The sequence below is a fragment of the Neodiprion lecontei genome, chromosome 2 (genome assembly GCF_021901455.1).
Source record: "Neodiprion lecontei isolate iyNeoLeco1 chromosome 2, iyNeoLeco1.1, whole genome shotgun sequence".
Lineage (NCBI taxonomy): Eukaryota > Metazoa > Arthropoda > Insecta > Hymenoptera > Diprionidae > Neodiprion > Neodiprion lecontei.
In genome coordinates, this window is record NC_060261.1 from 8,985,544 (window position 1) to 9,003,014 (window position 17,471).

General features: G+C 38.7%; 2 protein-coding genes across 6 annotated transcripts in view; one reads left to right on the forward strand and one right to left on the reverse strand.

The window, feature by feature from the left end:
• Positions 1–7,660: 7,660 nt before the first annotated feature.
• Positions 7,661–11,179, forward strand: LOC107227980. 2 transcript variants are annotated; one of them, XM_046732652.1, is made up of 4 exons: positions 7,661–7,889; positions 8,030–8,111; positions 8,524–8,695; positions 8,837–8,978. In XM_046732652.1, exons 1-4 carry the CDS (start codon positions 7,866–7,868, stop codon positions 8,904–8,906), a joined length of 348 nt encoding a protein of 115 aa, XP_046588608.1. In that variant the 5' UTR covers positions 7,661–7,865; the 3' UTR covers positions 8,907–8,978. The 2 variants fall into 2 exon arrangements, with proteins under 2 accessions (XP_046588608.1, XP_015524799.2); XM_015669313.2 differs by having other exon boundaries at positions 7,671–7,889; positions 8,781–11,179.
• The window catches only part of LOC107227981 (serine/threonine-protein kinase N), a 41,745-nt gene continuing 34,412 nt past the window's right edge, over positions 10,139–17,471 (reverse strand). For 2 of the 4 annotated variants that reach the window (XM_046732634.1, XM_046732637.1), the window contains 12 exons: positions 17,094–17,345; positions 16,790–16,940; positions 16,611–16,698; positions 16,154–16,509; positions 15,796–16,034; positions 14,737–14,904; positions 13,004–13,321; positions 12,765–12,916; positions 12,459–12,678; positions 12,263–12,370; positions 12,045–12,185; positions 10,139–11,897 (listed from right to left, as the gene is read on the reverse strand). In XM_046732634.1, the coding sequence (XP_046588590.1) occupies positions 11,754–11,897; positions 12,045–12,185; positions 12,263–12,370; positions 12,459–12,678; positions 12,765–12,916; positions 13,004–13,321; positions 14,737–14,904; positions 15,796–16,034; positions 16,154–16,509; positions 16,611–16,698; positions 16,790–16,940; positions 17,094–17,345 (2,337 nt within the window). In that variant the 3' untranslated portion in view covers positions 10,139–11,753. The remainder of the gene's footprint in view (positions 11,898–12,044; positions 12,186–12,262; positions 12,371–12,458; positions 12,679–12,764; positions 12,917–13,003; positions 13,322–14,736; positions 14,905–15,795; positions 16,035–16,153; positions 16,510–16,610; positions 16,699–16,789; positions 16,941–17,093; positions 17,346–17,471) is intronic. The other 2 variants (XM_046732635.1, XM_046732636.1) reach the window with 2 other exon arrangements.

Genomic DNA, 17,471 nt, shown 5'->3' on the forward strand with positions numbered 1-17,471 from the left:
AATTTTCGCCAAAAATGAAAAGGGGTTGGCCTTACTTTTTCTTCATTTATGAAGCCGAAAATTTGTGGTCTCAGATTCAGTTCGTGAGACCATTATCTGACTAATTGGACCCCCCGGAACCCAGAAAACGCAGCGAAAACAGCGTGGGATCAACAGGAGAGAAGTTACGAAGGAAAAAGCACCTGCTGAAAAATGTCGAAAACACAGGTTCTCGTTTTTCGGCTGTAACTTTTGATGCGTTGATCGCAGCGTATTGGGACTGCGCCCAATCGATTTCTCTCGCAAAACTACGTCGGAATGGTGCATGAAAGAATTTATTCCAGCACTTTTCAAAATCGCGAAAATTTTCGCCAAAAATGCAAAGGGGTTAGCCTTGCTTTTTTTTTAGCCGAAAAATTTTTGGTCCCAGATTCGATTTAAATGACCCTTTCCTGACCAATTGGACCCCCCGGAACTCAGAAAACTCAGCGAAAACAGCGTGGGATCAACAGGAGAGAAGTTACGGAGGAAAAAGCACCTGCTGAAAAATGTCGAAAACACAGGTTCTCGTTTTTCGGCTGTAACTTTTGATGCGTTGATCGCAGCGTATTGTGACTGCGCCCAATCGATTTCTCTCGCAAAACTACGTCGGAATGGTGCATGAAAGAATTTATTCCAGCACTTTTCAAAATCGCGAAAATTTTCGCCAAAAATGCAAAGGGGTTAGCCTTGCTTTTTTTTTAGCCGAAAAATTTTTGGTCCCAGATTCGATTTAAATGACCCTTTCCTGACCATTAGGACCCCCAGGAACTCAGAAAACGCAGCGAAAACAGCGTGGGATCAACAGGAGAGCAGTTACGAAGGAAAAAGCACCTGCTGAAAAATGTCGAAAACACAGGTTCTCGTTTTTCGGCTGTAACTTTTGATGCGTTGATCGCAGCGTATTGGGACTGCGCCCAATCGATTTCTCTCGCAAAACTACGTCGGAATGGTGCATGAAAGAATTTATCCCAGCACTTTTCAAAATCCCGAATATTTTCGCCAAAAATGCAAAGGGGTTAGCCTTGCTTTTTTTTTAGCCGAAAAATTTTTGGTCCCAGATTCGATTTAAATGATCCTTTCCTGACCAATTGGACCCCCCGGAACTCAGAAAACTCAGCGAAAACAGCGTGGGATCAACAGGAGAGAAGTTACGAAGGAAAAAGCACCTGCTGAAAAATGTCGAAAACACAGGTTCGCGTTTTTCGGCTGTAACTTTTGATGCGTTGATCGCAGCGTATTGGGACTGCGCACAATCGATTTCTCTCGCAAAACTACGTCGGAATGGTGCATGAAAGAATTTATTCCAGCACTTTTCAAAATCGCGAAAATTTTCGCCAAAAATGCAAAGGGGTTAGCCTTGCTTTTTTTTTAGCCGAAAAATTTTTGGTCCCAGATTCGATTTAAATGACCCTTTCCTGACCATTAGGACCCCCAGGAACTCAGAAAACGCAGCGAAAACAGCGTGGGATCAACAGGAGAGCAGTTACGAAGGAAAAAGCACCTGCTGAAAAATGTCGAAAACACAGGTTCTCGTTTTTCGGCTGTAACTTTTGATGCGTTGATCGCAGCGTATTGGGACTGCGCCCAATCGATTTCTCTCGCAAAACTACGTCGGAATGGTGCATGAAAGAATTTATCCCAGCACTTTTCAAAATCCCGAATATTTTCGCCAAAAATGCAAAGGGGTTAGCCTTGCTTTTTTTTTAGCCGAAAAATTTTTGGTCCCAGATTCGATTTAAATGATCCTTTCCTGACCAATTGGACCCCCCGGAACTCAGAAAACTCAGCGAAAACAGCGTGGGATCAACAGGAGAGAAGTTACGAAGGAAAAAGCACCTGCTGAAAAATGTCGAAAACACAGGTTCGCGTTTTTCGGCTGTAACTTTTGATGCGTTGATCGCAGCGTATTGGGACTGCGCACAATCGATTTCTCTCGCAAAACTACGTCGGAATGGTGCATGAAAGAATTTATTCCAGCACTTTTCAAAATCGCGAAAATTTTCGCCAAAAATGCAAAGGGGTTAGCCTTGCTTTTTTTTTAGCCGAAAAATTTTTGGTCCCAGATTCGATTTAAATGACCCTTTCCTGACCATTAGGACCCCCAGGAACTCAGAAAACGCAGCGAAAACAGCGTGGGATCAACAGGAGAGCAGTTACGAAGGAAAAAGCACCTGCTGAAAAATGTCGAAAACACAGGTTCTCGTTTTTCGGCTGTAACTTTTGATGCGTTGATCGCAGCGTATTGGGACTGCGCCCAATCGATTTCTCTCGCAAAACTACGTCGGAATGGTGCATGAAAGAATTTATCCCAGCACTTTTCAAAATCGCGAAAATTTTCGCCAAAAATGCAAAGGGGTTAGCCTTGCTTTTTTTTTAGCCGAAAAATTTTTGGTCCCAGATTCGATTTAAATGACCCTTTCCTGACCATTAGGACCCCCAGGAACTCAGAAAACGCAGCGAAAACAGCGTGGGATCAACAGGAGAGCAGTTACGAAGGAAAAAGCACCTGCTGAAAAATGTCGAAAACACAGGTTCTCGTTTTTCGGCTGTAACTTTTGATGCGTTGATCGCAGCGTATTGGGACTGCGCCCAATCGATTTCTCTCGCAAAACTACGTCGGAATGGTGCATGAAAGAATTTATCCCAGCACTTTTCAAAATCCCGAATATTTTCGCCAAAAATGCAAAGGGGTTAGCCTTGCTTTTTTTTTAGCCGAAAAATTTTTGGTCCCAGATTCGATTTAAATGATCCTTTCCTGACCAATTGGACCCCCCGGAACTCAGAAAACTCAGCGAAAACAGCGTGGGATCAACAGGAGAGAAGTTACGAAGGAAAAAGCACCTGCTGAAAAATGTCGAAAACACAGGTTCGCGTTTTTCGGCTGTAACTTTTGATGCGTTGATCGCAGCGTATTGGGACTGCGCACAATCGATTTCTCTCGCAAAACTACGTCGGAATGGTGCATGAAAGAATTTATTCCAGCACTTTTCAAAATCGCGAAAATTTTCGCCAAAAATGCAAAGGGGTTAGCCTTGCTTTTTTTTTAGCCGAAAAATTTTTGGTCCCAGATTCGATTTAAATGACCCTTTCCTGACCATTAGGACCCCCAGGAACTCAGAAAACGCAGCGAAAACAGCGTGGGATCAACAGGAGAGCAGTTACGAAGGAAAAAGCACCTGCTGAAAAATGTCGAAAACACAGGTTCTCGTTTTTCGGCTGTAACTTTTGATGCGTTGATCGCAGCGTATTGGGACTGCGCCCAATCGATTTCTCTCGCAAAACTACGTCGGAATGGTGCATGAAAGAATTTATCCCAGCACTTTTCAAAATCCCGAATATTTTCGCCAAAAATGCAAAGGGGTTAGCCTTGCTTTTTTTTTAGCCGAAAAATTTTTGGTCCCAGATTCGATTTAAATGATCCTTTCCTGACCAATTGGACCCCCCGGAACTCAGAAAACTCAGCGAAAACAGCGTGGGATCAACAGGAGAGAAGTTACGAAGGAAAAAGCACCTGCTGAAAAATGTCGAAAACACAGGTTCGCGTTTTTCGGCTGTAACTTTTGATGCGTTGATCGCAGCGTATTGGGACTGCGCACAATCGATTTCTCTCGCAAAACTACGTCGGAATGGTGCATGAAAGAATTTATTCCAGCACTTTTCAAAATCGCGAAAATTTTCGCCAAAAATGCAAAGGGGTTAGCCTTGCTTTTTTTTTAGCCGAAAAATTTTTGGTCCCAGATTCGATTTAAATGACCCTTTCCTGACCATTAGGACCCCCAGGAACTCAGAAAACGCAGCGAAAACAGCGTGGGATCAACAGGAGAGCAGTTACGAAGGAAAAAGCACCTGCTGAAAAATGTCGAAAACACAGGTTCTCGTTTTTCGGCTGTAACTTTTGATGCGTTGATCGCAGCGTATTGGGACTGCGCCCAATCGATTTCTCTCGCAAAACTACGTCGGAATGGTGCATGAAAGAATTTATCCCAGCACTTTTCAAAATCGCGAAAATTTTCGCCAAAAATGCAAAGGGGTTAGCCTTGCTTTTTTTTTAGCCGAAAAATTTTTGGTCCCAGATTCGATTTAAATGACCCTTTCCTGACCATTAGGACCCCCAGGAACTCAGAAAACGCAGCGAAAACAGCGTGGGATCAACAGGAGAGCAGTTACGAAGGAAAAAGCACCTGCTGAAAAATGTCGAAAACACAGGTTCTTGTTTTTCGGCTGTAACTTTTGATGCGTTGATCGCAGCGTATTGGGACTGTGCCCAATCGATTTCTCTCGCAAAATTACGTCGGAATGGTGCATGAAAGAATTTATTCCAGCACTTTTCAAAATCGCGAAAATTTTCGCCAAAAATGCAAAGGGGTTAGCCTTGCTTTTTTTTTAGCCGAAAAATTTTTGGTCCCAGATTCGATTTAAATGACCCTTTCCTGACCATTTGGACCCCCAGGAACTCAGAAAACGCAGCGAAAACAGCGTGGGATCAACAGGAGAGAAGTTACGAAGGAAAAAGCACCTGCTGAAAAATGTCGAAAACACAGGTTCTCGTTTTTCGGCTGTAACTTTTGATGCGTTGATCGCAGCGTATTGGGACTGCGCACAATCGATTTCTCTCGCAAAACTACGTCGGAATGGTGCATGAAAGAATTTATTCCAGCACTTTTCAAAATCGCGAAAATTTTCGCCAAAAATGCAAAGGGGTTAGCCTTGCTTTTTTTTTAGCCGAAAAATTTTTGGTCCCAGATTCGGTTTAAATGACCCTTTCCTGACCATTTGGACCCCCAGGAACTCAGAAAACGCAGCGAAAACAGCGTGGGATCAACAGGAGAGAAGTTACGAAGGAAAAAGCACCTGCTGAAAAATGTCGAAAACACAGGTTCTCGTTTTTCGGCTGTAACTTTTGATGCGTTGATCGCAGCGTATTGGGACTGCGCCCAATCGATTTCTCTCGCAAAACTACGTCGGAATTGTGCATAAAAGAATTTATTCCAGCACTTTTCAAAATCGCGAAAATTTTCGCCAAAAATGCAAAGGGGTTAGCCTTGCTTTTTTTTTAGCCGAAAAATTTTTGGTCCCAGATTCGATTTAAATGACCCTTTTCTGACCATCTGGACCCCTAGGAACTCAGAAAACGCAGCGAAAACAGCGTGGGATCAACAGGAGAGAAGTTACGAAGGAAAAAGCACCTGCTGAAAAATGTCGAAAACACAGGTTCTCGTTTTTCGGCTGTAACTTTTGATGCGTTGATCGCAGCGTATTGGGACTGCGCCCAATCGATTTCTCTCGCAAAACTACGTCGGAATGGTGCATGAAAGAATTTATTCCAGCACTTTTCAAAATCGCGAAAATTTTCGCCAAAAATGCAAAGGGGTTAGCCTTGCCTTTTTTTTAGCCGAAAAATTTTTGGTCCCTGATTCGATTTAAATGACCCTTTCCTGACCATTTGGACCCCTAGGAACTCAGAAAACGCAGCGAAAACAGCGTGGGATCAACAGGAGAGAAGTTACGAAGGAAAAAGCACCTGCTGAAAAATGTCGAAAACACAGGTTCTCGTTTTTCGGCTGTAACTTTTGATGCGTTGATCGCAGCGTATTGGGACTGCGCCCAATCGATTTCTCTCGCAAAACTACGTCGGAATTGTGCATGAAAGAATTTATTCCAGCACTTTTCAAAATCGCGAAAATTTTCGCCAAAAATGCAAAGGGGTTAGCCTTGCTTTTTTTTTAGCCGAAAAATTTTTGGTCCCAGATTCGATTTAAATGACCCTTTTCTGACCATCTGGACCCCTAGGAACTCAGAAAACGCAGCGAAAACAGCGTGGGATCAACAGGAGAGAAGTTACGAAGGAAAAAGCACCTGCTGAAAAATGTCGAAAACACAGGTTCTCGTTTTTCGGCTGTAACTTTTGATGCGTTGATCGCAGCGTATTGGGACTGCGCCCAATCGATTTCTCTCGCAAAACTACGTCGGAATGGTGCATGAAAGAATTTATTCCAGCACTTTTCAAAATCGCGAAAATTTTCGCCAAAAATGCAAAGGGGTTAGCCTTGCCTTTTTTTTAGCCGAAAAATTTTTGGTCCCTGATTCGATTTAAATGACCCTTTCCTGACCATTTGGACCCCTAGGAACTCAGAAAACGCAGCGAAAACAGCGTGGGATCAACAGGAGAGAAGTTACGAAGGAAAAAGCACCTGCTGAAAAATGTCGAAAACACAGGTTCTCGTTTTTCGGCTGTAACTTTTGATGCGTTGATCGCAGCGTATTGGGACTGCGCCCAATCGATTTCTCTCGCAAAACTACGTCGGAATTGTGCATGAAAGAATTTATTCCAGCACTTTTCAAAATCGCGAAAATTTTCGCCAAAAATGCTTTTTTTTTAGCCGAAAAATTTTTGGTCCCAGATTCGATTTAAATGACCCTTTCCTGACCATTTGGACCCCCAGGAACTCAGAAAACGCAGCGAAAACAGCGTGGGATCAACAGGAGAGAAGTTACGAAGGAAAAAGCACCTGCTGAAAAATGTCGAAAACACAGGTTCTCGTTTTTCGGCTGTAACTTTTGATGCGTTGATCGCAGCGTATTGGGACTGCGCCCAATCGATTTCTCTCGCAAAACTACGTCGGAATGGTGCATGAAAGAATTTATTCCAGCACTTTTCAAAATCGCGAAAATTTTCGCCAAAAATGCAAAGGGGTTAGCCTTGCTTTTTTTTTAGCCGAAAAATTTTTGGTCCCAGATTCGATTTAAATGACCCTTTCCTGACCATTTGGACCCCTAGGAACTCAGAAAACGCCGCGAAAACAGCGTGGGATCAACAGGAGAGAAGTTACGAAGGAAAAAGCACCTGTTGAAAAATGTCGAAAAATACGTGTGTCGTCATGGGCCGTAACTCTTGATCCGTTGCTCGCAACGTATTAGCACCAATTGTAAGATAGCACCACCTTCCTTTTTATTCCTTGAATTTATCGAAACTCAACGGTCTACTCTATTTAGCCTACGAAACAAACTGGTGAGATTTCATTTGTAACTCATCGAGATTACAAGTATGTGATATGCGATGCTGGGTGAACTGTGGTACTGGCATTTCCCATGAACAATTAAGTATGAATATTCAGTCGAGGATTGTTAGTGTCACCTTAGATGTGTTGAAATCAATCACATCAGGTGTTGTGATGCATTTATAATTCACCGCAATTCGGAAATGAAAAGACCGGACACGTATGTTAGTCACGTCAAAATACCTTATGTAGTCATCTTTCACTGATGACATAAGTACGCGAAATAAATACCAGGTTAATTTTCATTACCGTTTCATCATTCTATTCCAATAAACAATTTTTATCAGAAGTGGTGAAAAAACAACCGCCTGACGCATCGTATTTCTGCAACCTGCGATACACGAATCATTCGGATCCTGCATACACCGACCTGATGATGGCGGACCCTGTTTCACTTGTTGTTCACAATGAGTTTTGACGTTTACACCAGAGATGAGTTTCTGGTGTTACTCGGTAGGAGAATGCAGCCAGCATCATGTCGAAATCGGCCACTCTCAGATGTTCTGCAACAAGTTCTCAACTCTACCGTCGAAACATCTCTGGAGGCGCAAGCGCACAACGATTTTCGTTAGTCATACCAAAGTCCATTAGGGAAACTGTCTTTATATTGTTCAGTCAAGGCATGTACCGATCTGAAGATGGCGGACTCTGTCTCACTTGTGGTCGACAATGAATTTTGACGTTTTCACGTGAGGATTTTCTGTCACCTCCGCTGTTGCAGTTCAGACTTTATATTTACCACGCCATTTTAAACGCATGACAAACGTATAAGGCCCAGTGAGCATAATGTATAGCACGTGTCATCCAGCAGTGAGTACTTATTTATCGGTTGACATCTGGAAATTCGCATGTCAGGTGTTAGAATGTGGTCAGAATAAACATTCGCTCACTTCAAAACCACTTTCTACGTCAGAGACTACGGAAATTAACTAATACGCTCATTCTTTCAGTTTTGCGATATAGAAAAACTTGGCTGCACGAATGCTCTGCAAATCACGATTGCATTTCAAACATACATAGAACTGTGCGAAGGTATGGATATACTCACCGACTTGATTAAATAATTGTGATCCAACACATCAGACGAAAACGTCTGGTGGCAGAGAATCTACTATTCTAAGAGAGTTTCATCTAGTTATGAAAGTTTTATCTTATTTTTTTATTACGACACATGACTTCATGTAACAAAATGATGGTTGTTTGGCAGTTTTTTATACCACAATATTCGTATAATACGAATCTAAAACGATTGGTCCATTTCTCTTTGTTATTTTGGTATTTTATCGCTTAAGCATGCTCATATGTTTACTGCTAATTTGTCTTCAGGACAGAATTAAGAACGCTACTGTAGGTGTAACACGAAACATTCCTTTCATTTATGAATCTTGCAAAATCTAAAATTTCAAGTAGCACGTTTTATTTTCATTCCTATTACTGGTTTTAGTGAAACGGTTTTGGGACGTACAGTACAAGTATAACAAATCACTTGACTTGATCTATCTGGAAGCTTGTGCAACCAAATCATCTCCATTGCAAAAATACATTCCATGGCCAGCAGTAAATGCCATATCTTTGAATCATATCGAGCAAATGCAAAAGGAATTGAAGAGTGAACGGTAACTTTAGAACTTACTGGTACCATGTCTTCAATCATTTACTTGTTGCAGAGAATGGACTGACAATAATTTATATTGTTTGTAGATTGACACTGGTTTTCGTAGAGGGAGACAGTACCAGTATTTATTACTGTGTTTCAGCTGGACTTGTAAAACCGGCATCGCCAGAACAAAGCAAAGAGTACAAAAAGAGGCAAGAAAAGAAAATTGAATTGGAAAGTGAAATAAGAAAAAATGCTTCAAATCTCTATGAATTAGCTACTTCGGTAGAAAGTAAAGAGAGTCAAAGCAATCCTGAATTGTCTGCAGGGGATTGAAACGCACAGTTCATACTTGAAATATAAGTCAAGCAGAAGAATTGCTCCGTATAAAATTATTTAAAATAATTGCAGTCAAAGAGTTTTTTTTCCTTGTATTTATTGTATGCATAATTTTTCTTGGGCATATTATAAGTTTATAAATTTTAGAGTTATCACTAAAAACTACGCAATTAATTAATATAATATTGTATCAAGCTGCCACTGCAATTATACGTATCAAATAAATTAATACTTTAAAATCATCACGTAGGCATCATGGTTATTAGTTGTTTAGTATATAAACTATAAAGTATGAGGCACATAGTACAGTTTTCTTTGTCATAACAGGTATGTTGAATATTAGGGATAGTGTAATGAATGCATCACCGAACACATCTTAAGATTAAAACCTAACAATGTTATTAGGTAAATGTATGTAAAAATTGAGTAAGGAAACGTTTTTACTGTACTAGTAAAAACTTTCAAAACAAGAAGTTATATGACTATCTACAATTGAAGATTTATTGGGTATTTCATGTTGTAATTTATGTTATATACACCATACGAATTTGTTATTTCCCGAATACATGTTAATATGTGCTTCTTTTAGAGTCACGTGCAAATTATTTGATCGCGTAACTATACAGTTAAAAGTGGAAGTAATGGAACTCAACATTCAAAGTGATAAATCTTATTACTTGTTAAATAGACAGTTCAGTCATGATCGATAATTATTTAATGCTTCCTAAAATAGTAAACAACGATCAAAAAAATATGATGATTAATAATAATAAATCAATCGAGAAGATACCGTAACGTGAGTAGTTTGGTAAGAATTGCTCTAGCTTAGAAATAAACGGAAAGATTATTTGTTTCCCGGATAAGTGTTCAGTTTTGGCAGTTCAAAGTTGCGTCGATGATATAGAAGCAAAGTAGGTGAACAATGCCTGCAGAACAATATATTAGTATTTAGCTTATCAAGACGTGTTACTGTAATTATCAATAATTGTTGAAATTATTTCAACACGCATTCAAAAATTACAATTTTCTTCATATCAATGAATCGAGGTTGACATTAATACAAAAATCACATATGTATTAGAATAAACTATGTTCTTGGCAACAACTTATACTACGATTATGATTCATTATGTTGGATATGCAGTTAAAATGATTTTTCTTTTTTTTTTTTAATTTTATTTATATTAAAATTATTTTACTTTTGACGAATACGATCGTAATCTATATCTGATCGTTTACCTTCATTTTCTTATAAAGTATAGAATGTATCCTGTGAGATGATTTCTAAAAAGGTATTTAAATTAGGCCGCTAATTAATCATACCACAGTTGCCTAATCACCGAAGGTACAAAACTGGATTAAAACTCCATAATGGGTCCATCAGATGTTTTTATGATAAAGTATAACGTGAGCACCTCCTGATATTGATCAGTGTTGATTATAATATATTATAAAAATGCTTTATAAAATAGTTACCAAATAATTTTTATTTCTTATTTACCATTGTATTAATTTTTTAATGCAATAAGGCAACTATTCATCGAGATTTTCTCGAAACTATCACAAATATTTGCATTATTTTTATCGATCAATTTTTATTGTTTTTATTTACCAATATCTCACGGACAGTAATTTAAGAGAACTGAGCTTTTTGCTCAAGATAGAAAAGCAACTCCGAAATCACATTCAATATTGTTATAGAATATCAGATTGATTGGTATGAATTTACCAAAATAAGTCCTAGTTATTTAACATGGTTCTTGCATGATTTGTTTTTTTATGAGAAAAATTTTATAACTTCATCAAAATAATCCGTAACCTTGATCATTGCTTTGATTGTCAATTGTGAAAAGTAAAACTGATACCACATAACCTGGTCCAGATTTAATAGCTTAATAAAAAAATTGCCTTTGAAATGAGAAAGACTTGTGTTTGTAACAACTAATTATATTCTCAATTCTTATATTTTATCATACTACATAAAACATTTCTCAAGCCTGTAAATATTGTCAAAAGTGAATGTATTACATCAATGCACTTTGTAACTATGTTGGCATTTTCTGAATTAAACACATGAAACAAGCATGGACTACGTCGACTTTTTTCCCACAATTTTCGACACCTACCGTTCGAAAGTTCAATCTCCATTTGAAACCAATGCAAGGAAAATAAACAAAGAAAAAAAAAATAAATAAATAAATAATGAGCGACAATTGAGGGTCAATTTTTACTTTAGTGCTGTGATCTTGACAGCAAAATTCAAATTGTGCATTGATCAGTTATCAAACAGGCTGTGAGCAAATAGCATAATTATTATAACTTCCGTCCTAACGAGCAAGTTTTCTTTTGGCCAATACAGAGTTTATACACATACTTTCATAAAATTGAATTATACACTTTTGCTGGTAGAAATTTTATCTTTTTATAATTCAAAGGCAATATCTCATAATAATACAATTAGAGGACTTAATTTTTACATAATCAATAATCGCAAATGTGCAACTGTAGTTGAAAAAATAATATACAATTAATTGTTGATTCATGATTGTGTGTGAATTATTAACTATGTCGTACACATAGGAAAGAAAACGTGCTGGCGTGGAGAATATTACATTGGAATTACCTACGTGTTGGAAGCAAATTATATCACTGCAAAATAAATTTTGTGAATGAAACTTATAACTCTTATGCGAATGAACACTAGAAGACTACATAGTCTGCCTCTGTAGCGATTGTAGCTAGCACCAATCGGCCATGTATGTGAAATCTCTGAAGAAGTTTTGTTCTTGATCATTGAGCGGCCGAGGATCCTTGGGTGGTGTTAACTGCGGTTTTTCTGAAGTGAATTCTTCGTCAAAATTACTAACGTCTTCCACGAAATTCTGAAAAAGACGAAAAAAAACACGCGATTAATGAAAGTAATACATTACTTACTCTATGAATTGTAAATATATTCAAGTGATTAGAACGATGATCGATACATCGATTTTTTGATAGTTTAAAATTCGGTATTGATCAAAGATGCTTACAATAACTGGTACAAACGGTGGTTTGACACGTCTCAACAACAAATCATCCCAGGAAATATTTCTGAAAAATGCCTGTTTCTTAACATCCTCCGCGTCCCTTTCGCTGCTGCCCAATCGTCTATCTGGATTCTTTCTAAGTAGCTATAAGAAAACAAGGAAATTACATCTAGGTTTTACACCGCTGTAGTGCGTGCAGGGGTCTTTCAACTGACTCTTACCCTTCTCATGATTGCTATAGCCTCTAAAGATAAGAATCGCGGATAGCGAACTTCGTCGTTCACAATAGAATCGAATACTTCCTCTTCGTCATCTCCAGGGAATGGAGACTGCAACATAGAAATTCGTTAAGCTTGAGCTTGTACAGATGCTATTTTCAACAAAAGCCTTCGGTAATAATTGTCTGTCGAAGCTTACCTCACCAACCAGCATCTCAAATATAAGGACACCCAGACCCCACCAGTCTACCGCTCGAGTGTACGAAGTCTCGGTAAGAACTTCGGGTGCCAAGAACTCCGGGGTCCCACAGAAGGTTCCTGTTCTATCCCCAAATCCCATTCCCTCTTTGCATAATCCAAAGTCTGCTATTTTCACGTAACCTTCAGTGTCCAGCAATAAATTATCCAGTTTCAAGTCTCTGAAAGGATCATAGCAAACGTGGTGACTTCGAGTTCGCGCTTCACGTATTTTGAGCTAGCCTTATATTGAAAGAAATTATATTACCTGTATATAATACGACTCTCATGCAAGTATTGCAATCCAAGAACAACACAGGCTGCGTAAAACACAGCACGTGGCTCGCCAAATACGTCTGCGTGAATGTGCATCATCAGGTCACCACCAGCTGCGTATTCCATAACGAAACACACGTGTGCCTGCAAATTGAAAATAAAAGATTCAGATCATGAGTTATTACAATATAGAGAAAGATAGTGTTAAACAATTAGAACTGATGTGTTTACCTCAGTTTGGAAGCAAGCAAACAGATTGACAAGGAACGGGTGGCGTGTTGTATTTGCAACTTCAAATATCCGTTTCTCAGAAAGTAAAGACTCCACCTCGTCCCTCGCAATGATGTCTCCCTTCTTCAACGCTTTTATAGCAAAGTATTCCCCAGTATTTCTGTACTGTGATAAAATAACTTTGCCAAAATGACCACGACCAAGAACGGATAGTAATCTGAAATTTTCTAAGGTCATTCCAGTCACTTGAGAGTGCCGCTTTGACTCGTAGGCATTGTCCTTAAACGGCATTGGCCTGCCAGGCAGCTCGTACACAATCTGGAAGTTTATATATTATCATATGAAACCTGTTACATACGTATTATGACATGTAAGTGAAGACAAGTTATTATCCAATATGTTAATTATTATCAGCCATAAGTGTGCGGCTCAATCAGCATAAGTACCTGTTAGTCACATGACAACTTTACACCTTTATTTTATTGAATACTTTGTAAAATAAAAAATAAATCAATTTTGTTCAGTTTTCACGCTATTATGATTACAATATTCTTCCGAGATTAGTAACAGCTCACGAAAAACCGCACGTTCTTCATAATTATCATACAAATGTACAAACATTACGCAGTAAGTATTATCATTGTAGGCGGGTTAAAGCAGTCATCTTTTATTTATAGTATCGGGGAGCTACTAGGCTTAATCAAATGATGGGCAATTTGGTCTGTACTATCACAAAACTGTTAGAAAAAATACCCGTTAAGTTATTCGAAGAAAACCTATGAATCTGACATTGCAGATTGCTGAATTAGTTAAAAACAAATCCCCTTCAAGATTATTCTGTTCAACTATGTATTTACTTGAATCCGATACCCTACGAATTTATTTAAAAAAATCTTCACAAACAAAATTATTCAGAGTCTGACAAATTTGAAGAATTACAAAATATTTTCGAAAAATCGCACAAATGTTTTTACTTGTGAACCGTTTTATCCTATAGTTGATATGATCTGCAAAATTGTTTGCACAAGAAGAAGGACGAAGAAGCTAAGAAGAAACTCGAACATGTATGGAAATTTGTATTTTACTGAAAAGATAGAATAAAAAACTTGAGCAAAATTATCCGATGAAGTCATCAACACCATTATTGATTTGAGTACTGCAAATTCTGGATGAAAAAAAAAGCAAGTGAATTCTCGAACTTGTAAGCCTAGCATGGACATTACTATATATTATTTAAGGCTGTGGCCGATGATTAATGGTAAATTTATAACACATAATGAACAGCATGAATTGTATTGTAAGCAAGGATTTAAAGAAGGCTGGAATACATGCGTCGATTATGAAGAAAAAAAAACTCTTTCACAACAAGAAAAAAAGCTCAGAAGCAAACAAATCACCCCAGTCATATTATTTACATTTTGCAACTTATCAAAGAAGATGTGGTTTGATACAACCGATAGATACTCTCCATCAAAGTTACTCATTGAAAGTGGAATTTTTCCAGAGTAACAGAGAATAGGTAAATGACGATAATACATCAATTCAATGAAAATTTGTCTTTATAAAGATATCATCAAGATTTTTCTCATTAGCAACATACATTCCTCATGAAATTTCCATAAAGTATGAACAAGTTGGTAAGTAGTGATGCGGTGGCCTACTTTGCGATAGTATAGAGATAAAATAAAAAACAGGCAGACAAAGCCATGCTGTGTGTAGTAGGAGGCAGGTACCTCATCTTCAGGGAACTCGACGACAGGTTGGGGCGAGGGGGTGCGTGGAGAGGGTGGTGCGATCAGCACGGGGCGGGGCTCTGTCACAAGGGGCCTCAAACTCGCACCCTGAGGCCCCCCCTTCTCCTCGTTGTGCAGGAAATCAAACTCCCTTAACGCACTCTGCAACTACATTACTACCTGCTTAAATCTAATAGGCTGTGTATCGCTATCGTCGACATTTATTTTTTCCCATCAGTTTTTTTAATTTCATACGAAACTAGCGATTTTACTCAAAGTTCATATGAATTGTACGACATTATAGGAAAACATGAACATTGCTACGCAATGTAAAATTTTATAAAAAAATAATATCATTTCATGTTTTATTTTTCTTCTTATTCTTTTGCGTTAATTGGTCGAATGATTGTATTAATACTGTGTTCAAATTAGGTACGTGTTAAGTTCAATAGTAAAAATAATTAGTACGTATCGTGCAGTATTGTGTAAAAGTGTTTGAAAAATAAATGAATAAAAAAAATTTCTTTGCAATATAACAGTAGCTTTGCGTTAAGGTGTAGTAATTTGCATTGGATCGTGACTTATATACAATAGTACATTATAATATGCAACTCTACAAGCCAGTGCTTGAATATCGTAAATAATACACTGTGCTGCGGGTAGTAAATCGAAAATAATTTTTTTTTTCTATGCTATACATAACAGCTTAAATAAAAAGAAGATAAAATACTTAAATCTGCATGTTTGAAATCGCATTCGTATCACACGAAAAACGTTGCACATAGAGGCGACCATGAATACCGCATTTATTCACTTATAACTGTCACAATAGCCACATCGCAAACGAAAATTAATTCGTGAAGAAAAACAATCAGCGCTGGATAAACGAGACAAAAGGAAAAAGATTTTTTCCAACAGTTTTCGCATAAGTGAACAAATATCGTAAACGTTAACGATTGCGTCATCGTTTGTACAGACCCATTACAGTTTTCACGGTAAAGAGCAATAGTAAAATACGTATAATAGGCACAAGTGTTAAATTTAAATGTGTGTACATACCTCTTGGTCTAGTTTCGGTGGTGGCGGAGGAGCTGGCATCGATGGTTTCTTGGTAATTAAGGGAGGTGGCGGCGGCGGATGATCCGGAGGATGAGGTAAAACTGGACTACCAGTTGCTACTCCCATACCCAAGGGTCGCGCACCTCCTAAACCCCCTTTATCAGGATCAGGCTGTTCTCCAGGAGTCTCTGGTTTGTCTTCAGGCCAATTTTCGAAGGACAGACGCAGTGGTTGTGGTCCTGAGAATTTTTATAGAACATTTTAAGGACCATCGAACATTCGGAATGACAGAACATTATACAGAGGAACAGCAGTAATCATTAGGTGAAATATTAGCAGAATGAGTTATGTTTCTTACCAGATGGCGGACTTTCTGATCTTCTGCTGTTGTGTATCGAAGGTGTAGAACGCTTCAATAGTCTGCCCCAGGTAGCAACATTGATGTTCATTTGATTTGGACGAGGGAAATTCTTGACTTGCTGTTTGAAGATTTTTCGCTGACGTTGCAGCTTTGGCTTTCTTGAGATCATTGGATTCAGGAATTTTATTTCAGCAAAAAGTAACCCTTGAGGTTCGAGCTGCAATGCCATACCATGCCGCACGTCGTCTATGAATTCTTCTAGACGCAAGAACTTCACTGCACACAGCGATCTCCAATCTTTCCAATAAATTCCTATTTCCAATTCTCGCGACTTGTCTAGTTCAATGGAGAACCTTGAGGAACAAAAAAGAAACAGGTAGTTCCACTGGAAAATCCCGGTAGTTGGTAACAATTATATTAACAATCGTAAGAATAAGTATTCACAATCATTCACCTCTGATCCCAAGCCTGCTGGGAGCATGGGCGCCAGTTAGTTTGAGCTACTGTTTGATTATCCAATTTAATAACTGCCATTATGTCATCTGAAAAATAAACAGATCTTAATAAAAGTTATTAAAAGAACTTTCGCGATGAGTGATTTCGATTGAATTGACATTTTCCTGCAGTACTCACTGCTAGTTTCATCTTTCACGCTGTAAGATTTGCTCGAGCTACGCCCTGTAACTCCTTTGACAAAGCTGCGCAAATCCGGGCTAGCTGGTTGTTCTCTTCTGGTTCGACCCGGCACTTCCTCGGCCAAATCTTGACACCCCATTAATCGCACCTAAGAGATAAAGTCAAACAATTCAACGATACCTGTCAATTACTGTAAAAACTCAAATACAGTATTTTTCTACAATCGGAGGACTAGATGTTTTTGATAAATCAGACTATTTCTCATTGTCTACATCTGTTGTGTTTGTGACGTAATATGTACCTCCAACTGTCCAGTGACTGCAGCGCATCTTGATACGGAAGCAGGTACAGCTGCTCTACCTTCAAGAGGTCCACGAAAAGGTTGCAGAGAAGTGTAGGTGACAGGAACAGGACTGGCAGCCTGTACACTCGCAAGTTCTCGTTTTAATTGCGTAGCGGTAGCACTGTCAGGGGGTAATTCTTGTCGTCTGAGTTCCAGCGACAGTCTGAGAAGATCCAATTTCCTGCTGGACTCTGCGAGACTCGCCTGTGCCTGTAACGAGAAATAAACTGAATATAAAAGTGACATGGCAATGTGAATCTGTACCGCTGATTTGGCAATTAGAGTGTTAACCAGCAATATGCGTAACAATTATAGACTCGCAGTATCCTGTGTAAT